The sequence below is a fragment of the Rhea pennata genome, chromosome 2 (genome assembly GCF_028389875.1).
Source record: "Rhea pennata isolate bPtePen1 chromosome 2, bPtePen1.pri, whole genome shotgun sequence".
NCBI lineage: Eukaryota > Metazoa > Chordata > Aves > Rheiformes > Rheidae > Rhea > Rhea pennata.
The window spans coordinates 142,784,713-142,792,886 of NC_084664.1; the positions used below are offsets into that span (position 1 = coordinate 142,784,713).

General features: G+C 38.6%; 1 protein-coding gene across 4 annotated transcripts in view; it reads left to right on the forward strand.

Moving 5' to 3' along the window:
* Nucleotides 1–8,174, forward strand: part of RUNX1T1 (RUNX1 partner transcriptional co-repressor 1) — a 114,899-nt gene that overhangs the window by 60,203 nt on the left and 46,522 nt on the right. For 3 of the 4 annotated variants that reach the window (XM_062570522.1, XM_062570523.1, XM_062570521.1), the window contains 2 exons: nt 2,227–2,364; nt 6,213–6,454. In XM_062570522.1, the coding sequence (XP_062426506.1) occupies nt 2,227–2,364; nt 6,213–6,454 (380 nt within the window). Of the gene's footprint in view, nt 1–200; nt 239–2,226; nt 2,365–6,212; nt 6,455–8,174 lie in introns of those variants that run through there. The other variant, XM_062570524.1, reaches the window with a different exon arrangement.

Consider the following 8,174-nt stretch of genomic DNA (forward strand, 5'->3'; position numbering starts at 1 on the left):
GACTGCCTTCCCTAACAGTTCAATGTGAGTGTTAGCAGAATGAAAGCCAGATGGACCAGCAGTTCCCACTGTTATCTCCCCACCAGCTCTGGCAAGCCTCCCTTTCTCTCTCCTTTCTTGGCATGGCAGAAATATTTGCCTTTATTTAGGAGGGCTTGGGCTCACTGCTGTGCCTCTTTCCCTCTGTTGCAACATGAGCTGAAAGCTATTTATTCCCTTGTTGCTGAGGTTGGTTGAGGTGAGTGCAAGATGAATTCAGCTATTAAGGAAGCAATTAACATTTCAAGGCTAGTTTTTGTAGTTCTTTATATTAAATGAGTGGCTTGTTGCGGATATAGATTTAAATGGTTTAGTATAGCAATGTGGAAAGGAATTTTTGCAGAATACTTTTCAAAACTTGCTTTTGTTTTCCAGCATGTAATAGTTTACTGTTGCTTGATTTGCAAATCAAACTTCACCTGTCTGTAGAAGCCGTAATATTTAAGTGAGTCATTTTAGATGCTGTTCCCTATCCCACTGAGATTTATTAACTTTCAATCAACACTACAAAGCCTGTACTACTGTAACTGTATTCCCCTCATACAGTTCTTGTGTTGTTTTACTGCTTATCTTCCCCAAACCTATCTTTAAATTCTATATGAAATGACTCCTTTACCTTGAAAAATGAACCATCTTCTGCTGTTCTATGAAGGCTTTTATAACTGCAGTAGTTTACTATGTCTGTGTCATAATTCCTCAGTTTTAAGCAGTTAAAGATTGGGATATGCTATACATTATTATTTTTTGCCTCTTCTCCTCTTCCTCCCTGCAAAATTCTGCTTATTAAGTGTTCTGATAATTAAGCATTTTGAGGAGCTTTAAAATCAATTCTTTCTTTATAAAATGTATGCATTGCTTGTAATTTCTTTGTCTCTCAAGTCAAATTTTGTATTTGTTTTAGTAAACTTTGTATTTTGTTAGTAAGAACAAGGAATACACTTCTAACAGTTGAGCTGTAGAGTTTACTGACTTTGCTGTTGTCCTGAATTAAAAAACACAGATTTGTATACTTACCACTAGTCCTGACAGTTCATTGCTTTGCAAAATGAGTTAATAGAGTTGTGGAGACTTTACAGGACAGTGTGTAAAACAAATACTGCCCCCTCCCATAAAAATAAAATGATGAAAGAATTTAACTGATGCCCGTTAAAAGCCAAACTGGATTACATCTTTACTCAAGATGGCTCACTAAACTCCTAGTAGGACAAAGAAAGACTTAATTTGGCTTTCAGCTGGCAAACGATGTCATGTTTTGCCCATTTTTGATAAATGAAATAATAAGTTTGTTGTTTTTCCCCCTATTTTTCCTTCTGTTTTAACATAGAGGTTTAAAAAATGCTTGGGAAGGCAGATGCTTCTTTAGCTTCTGTGTCAAATACCTTGCATCTTCACAGCTTTAGTTGCAAGAGGACTGTCAGGTTTTCTTCACTTTTTTTTTTTTTGGGGAGGGGGTTATATTTCTATTTGTTTTGCAGGTTTTGAAAATTAACGTTGTGTGTAAAAGTATTAACCAAGATATTTGACAATGCTATGTTTTTTTAAAAAAAGTTAATTGGTATGTATGTGTGGCAGTTGATTTACCATTTTGGCATTTTGGTGTTTACTCTTCTCCTGAATGTAAAAATATCCAGGGGTACGGTGGTGAAGCGATCCAGGAGACGCACGGTGTTCGATGGGGGGTATCTCCTTAGAGTTGGAAAGGCAAATAGTAGAGAGGGCAGCAGGTGTTGCAAAGAAGAGACGTGAAAAGAGCTGGCTTCAGCCGATATCTCACCTATACTAAACAGCTTCAGCTTTTAGTTGTACTAGAGTTATTGTAAGAGGATTTATTACCTTCCTGTCTCTTTGTCTCTTTTTTCCTTCTGGCTAATGTTAGAGCCTTGAAGTGAGGTGGCATTGTTGCAGCTCCAGGAGTGCTTGGAGGTAGCATCTGCACATGCTAGAAATAAAAACAAAAGATAATGCAGCACCGCTACAAATGAGGTCTTACCATCTGTGTTGCGCCTTCTTAAGTAAGGTTTAGATGATGTAATTTTGAAAGAACACCCTGGCGTAGATAATCAGGTGTAATCTTGTGCAGCAGATGCCAAAATGGCATGCTTCCTGCATTAGCTTTTTAACCTTTTTTTTCTTCAGAACGGATGTATGTGGGGAAATAAAGCAGTGTGTTCCTGTGGTGTGTTACAGATCGCACTGAGAAGCATTCCACAATGCCAGACTCACCTGTGGATGTGAAGACACAATCCAGGCTGACGCCTCCGACCATGCCACCTCCTCCCACTACCCAAGGAGCTCCACGAACCAGTTCATTCACGCCCACAACGTGTAATTAGACTTTATTTTCTTCCTTTTGTTCTGTATTTTTTGATTCTTTTTGTATGTAAGAAACAAAATGTGTGCAGGGAAACCAGTATGGTGTGGCTGGAGCAGCATTTGATTATATTGCAATAAAGCAATTAAGCAAAACTAAGAGCACAGCAGATTAATGCATCTTAATCTGTTAAGACATTTAGTTTAGAGTTGTAATTTCCTTGATGGCTTGGCTGCAGTGTCAAAGAACAGTGATCACTAACCTCCCATGTACTAATGGCTCAGATCAGTCCCTCTCTTAGAACTACAGAAAACTTTCTTCTCAGCTCTTATGCCATTCTCTCACTCTCTTTAAAGGATCCTATTTCCTTTTATATAGCAGCTTTCATAGTAACTCTTTGGGGATTTTGCATTTGTTTATATTTTTAGACTGAGGATTATTTATAGAAAAAAAAACCTGTTAGTGGGATCACTAATGACTGAATAAAGAATTATGATTTGTGCTATGTAATTTCTAACTAATTTTGATACAAACCCCCAAATATATGCCTTCTAGTGTTTTATCTTGAAATTTCTAGTCCAGGACCACTTGTCTGAATCAGTAAGGTCTGGACCTCTGTCTTGGTTTACTGATGTAAAGGCATCTGATGTAAACTAATGATCTTGATGGAGCTGCTCTGCATTTGTATCTATGTAACTGAGATTTGAATTTGGCAAGTTGTCTGGACTACTCTTTTCCACAGTCATGAAACAATTCACATCTCTCTTACTAAGATTTAACAGCAATTTTTTTTGGTCTCTTTTATGTTGCCTTGTAATAGTATAAACATAGGAATGTGTTTACATTTCACATCTTAGATAAAATATTTTTAGAACAGTAGAATACATATGCCTAAACAGCATGACTACAGCATCTTCTGTTTGTCTTGCCTATGTCTTTTTAGTCCTTTACTGTCTGATACGAGGCACTTATTTGAACTTCACCTCTATGCAGAGGGCCAGCTAGAGGCCTTTGTGCCATTTATCCCAGGGAACGGTGTTCCGAAGATTTACACAGGAATGTAGTGAGGAAAGTTTGTGCCAATTCTTTGCATAAACTCAAATTTAAACTAGGTGTCCCCGATTCTGGCAAGATTTGTGTTTTTCTTAATTTCAGCACCTGAATCGTCCTAGGAGCTGTTCTAGTCCAAAGTTAAATAGTTGCTAGATTTTTGTAGGGTAAGGGTCTTACAGAATATGTTTTTTCAGAATGAGGCATCTTGCACAATTTAAGATGCCTTTTGGCAATAATAAAAGGAATAGGACAAAGATTTTCTTTAATCACTCTTGCAGTTCTCAGTGTAAATATAAAATTTCTGGATGTTTGACTAATTGATTGGGTTCTACACTTTGAAAGATATGTGAACCACAGCTGTTTTTGGGGGGGTTGTTTATATGAAGTCTTTTACTAATTTTAAATGTCTTTTAAGTTGTCAGATTTTGGAGTTTAGCCACAGCAGTTCCAATTTACATAGTAAGCAGTCACTTCTTTTTAAGTGTCTGTGCACTTATTATTAAGAGTGCCTGTAGGCTAAGAAGGAGCATACTTTTTTTCCTGGTCAAGAATATACTTGTTTTATTTTAGACTGTTAAACTGTAAAACATATTAGTTTTTTGAATTTTTAAATAGCTTTTAAATTTTTAAATGCTAAATTATTTTTGTTAATAACATAGCTGTATTTTCTAAAATAGTGTAGATGTCTTTGCCAGTTGGCAGACTCAGACATTAAAAAGAAAGAAGTAAAGATCTTAGTAGGAGTTGAACTTAATTTTTTTTTTTAATTCTGTTTAGAAAAGTTACACTTTAGAAGTACTTCTTAATGTTTCTTGTTGTGGGTGAAATTTTGCCTGCCTTTCTCCTCCTCATACTTATCCTAGGTCATGAACTCTGCTATTCTATGCTTTCCTGATTATGGTCCATAAACCTTCTGCTTAGGACAGTCCAGCAACAGGGGCTCAGTTGTTGTATTCAGTCATGTTAGAGCGTGGCATATTCTTGTTCTTCCTCATCTTCATTTACTAGGTTCATGGTATGATCATATTTGTCTGTACAAGTCCCCTGCAATGGTGATGTTTGTTTACTCAGATATATCACTCCACTACAGTGCTCAGAGAGCATAACTTGGAGTTACACATGGAGCTGAACTTCTTCAGGCCATCTTTTTCCTGTTTCTACTTTCTCCATCTCTTGTTTCCCCAGGCCACACAACTAGAGTGAGGAACGAAAAAGTAGGATAAAAAACAACAACAAAATAGGTAGGATTCAGATAGCCGTTTTCTGTAGCGCCCACAGAACGGAACTTCAGTCACTTGGGCAAAAGCTCCTTTAAGAGGATTGTGATAGTCAATTAAATATAGTAGTAGGACTTGCTATCTAAAAATAAAGATGACTTTTGGAGAAAGTTACAACAAGAAAGGGATGTTTGGCTTCGAAGAGTCAGTCATTGAACACGGGGAGTTCTTTATGGATATGCTTTTAAGCAGTAAGGAACTTTAGCATAGCTATTGCTAAAGGCCTAGTGATAGAGCTATTTAGAGAGAACCTATTGCTCTGTCTTTCTGATAGTAGGACAGTCCCTTATTTTTTATGGTTTTTGGGATACATCCAGGTCTCTCTGTGTTTTGGAGGAGATGAGGGAGTTGTGTAAGTGAGTGATAATATTAAAACATGGGATCTCTTTGAAGGCTGGAATCTGAGTGACAATTTTGAACAGAAGTCAGCAAATTTCTTCAGGATAACGGCCAGCTGAGCTGGACTGGATGCTGGGCACAGCCGTGTGCTGGGTGCGCATATCTGGGACTGAATCAGTTCATTCATATTTGTAGGGAGTGATCTTCTTTCTTGCCTTCTCTACCATTTGAGCTAGTCAGACTTGAGTGACTTTAGCAGAGTATGTCTGACTGATCCTGTTTCAGCTAACCTGTGTGGGAAAAGATGTCCTCAGCCGGATTCTGTCTTCCTTTCCGGAGCAAATTAAAATGGCTGCCAAAACCTGTTTGTCATAAATTTTGAATGCTTATTGCTTTAGATACAGTTATTCCCACAACAGAAGGGAAACAGTTTCCTGGCTGTTTTAGAGATACTGTATTGACACATCCAAAGGTGAGTGATCTGCTCACAGTCTCCCAGGAGGTCTCTGAGAAGGCTTCTCCTGAAGTCTTCTCTGTCTCCTAAGGCCTGCTATCCTAGCTGCAAGACTAAAAAGGCTTCAGTCCACAGTGAACATGGCACAGTTTGTACCTGCACAAATGACTTAGTGTGTTCCATATGTTAGCAGCAAGGAAATGTGGATCAGAAAAAAATAGCCTGCTCATTGGGTGGTGTAAGGCTAAAACGTGAAAGTCCTGTTTTATAAACACAGCTGTCAGTTGTGTGTACAAAACACCAGTAAAAATATTCAGAGATAAACTGAGGCTTCATGAAATATGTCTGTACATTTTTTCCACCCCAAAAAGCAATTTTTTTTATTTTCAGTCAGATATGTGCTGGCGCTTGTGCGCTCTCTCTCTTTTTAATCCTCTGACTGGTATTCAGATGATACTTGATTTTTCAGGTCCAGAAGCACTCGGGGGGAGGGGGGGGTGTTGCGTTACTCGCAGCTGCTGTTAGTTCCAATCCACATGCAGCTTGGTACCAGCTACTGTGAAGTAGAAACGAACTGCCGAGTGTCACTCTGTCAAAAGGCTAATTATCTTTGATCATGCAACATAATTAATTTTGAGGTCAAGCACAGAAAACGTAAGCTGACGGATTTTCCCTTCTGTCTTCTCCCTCTCTCTTTTCCCCTCTCTTTCTATTTTATCCTCCCTTCTTTTTCTTTCAGTAACCAATGGCACTAGCCATTCACCAACAGCGTTAAATGGAGCTCCATCTCCTCCTAATGGCTTTAGCAATGGGCCATCCTCTTCCTCTTCCTCTTCTCTGGCTAACCAGCAGTTACCGCCAGCTTGTGGAGCTAGGCAACTCAGCAAACTGAAGAGATTTCTTACAACCTTACAGCAGTTTGGCAATGACATTTCACCAGAGATTGGGGAGAGAGTGCGTACCCTTGTGCTAGGACTTGTGGTAAGCAGAAACCAATGATATAAATATAACTGTGATCTTTTTCTCTCCCTCTCCCTCTTTTACGTTGTGACATGTTTATTATATAAAAGAGTGGGACACATACACTGCGTGTGTCATACTTGGAGGATACCGAACATGTGAGAATTGAGTACTGGCTCTTGCCACCAAGCTAACATAAGCAACTTGACTAGCTGCCAGTAAGCAGCAGCTCTTCTTAACCAGATACAGACTAGACTCCTTGGCCAGTACATGCCATAATGGTGTGACAGGGTTTCCATTCTGTACTGGCAGCACCCTCAAGTAGACACAGCTTGAAGTATGTACTATAATAAAAAATGTTTTGGCTTTCCTAGTTTATTTGGCTTGGGGGAAGGAAAGAGCCCTATATATATACAGTGACAGAGTACTGCTTGAAAGGATGAGCTGCATGTATGCTTGGAGTATAACCTCAGTTGAAAACCTTTTCTCAGTATTCATTGAATCCAGCTGTGAGGGACCTGTTGGGGTAATGCTGCTATGTACGTCATATTATTGATAAGATTATGTAATTTTATGTAAGAATGGTAAGTTCTGACTTTCCTTATCTACATCTGGCAAGTTGTGCTGCTATTTTACAGGCAAACTGTAGCGAACCTGTCCCAGGACTCTCTATTCCCAGTCAAGTCAGACTCTGGCAGACATTATTGTCTCCCGTGTATCTCCTTCAGCAGTAATTAGACGTACCAGGAAAAAACGCTGTTGTGGTGGTCTAATTTACATCTATTCTGAGCAGCTGCATTTGCCATTGACTTCATATGGAGCAAAGATTGCCAGTACTGTTGAATACTAGGTGTCCTCCTAGGCTTAGGTGTCCTTCACTTACATCTTCACAAAATACTAAATGAAAGTGATGAGTGCCCCTTTGTCTGGCCCTGAGTTAAAAGGAAGTGTAATGTAGGCAGTATAACTTCAGCAAGTCCTACTCTGCCTTTGCTTCCATCCCCACAATACCCTTTTAAGGTGATTTTACTTGTTCTTGTGGAAAGTTGAATTAGTAAAAAATGGCTCTGAGAAGTATATTTACTTGCCCTTGATTTTCAGATTAAAAGTGCTTGCCCATTGTTAATGACGGTTGCTTTCTACCTTGCAAAGCTTCATCTGAGCTCAGAGAAGCAAAATAAGTTTTTTTTTTTTTGGGGGGGACATGTACATATCACATTATTCCTTTGGTTAAACCCATGCAGCCACTTCTCTTCATGTCCTCAGCCACACAATAATGACTTTACTACACAAACTACTGATTCTACAGGATTGAGCAGGTGCAGTGAGTAAAACTTAATACACAATTCTCTTCTTAAGTATAGCAGGCAAAATGCAGTTTTCCTCCTCAAGATATGCCTTTAAAAATAGTGTGAATTTTTATGTATGCTAACTCCCACTTCTACTCTGGGAACAAAAATACAAGAGGCTCCAATAAAAAATTCAAAAATTGTTGAGAAAAGCAGCTTTAATGGCTGTTTGAAATTTTAAAGCATTTTCATGCTTAACACCTGAGAGCTCAAAATGGTACTCTAAGCAGCAAGCCGAAATGTCTGAGATGCTAGCGGTTTCCTGTGAGTATCTTAATAAAGTAATAATTTAATATGCAGCATGCTTTTTTATCCCATTATCAATATCAGGAACAAGTTATTAAGCAATTTAGGAGTGCTTTGGTTACTGTTTCTCTTGCTAAGTGTTTTCA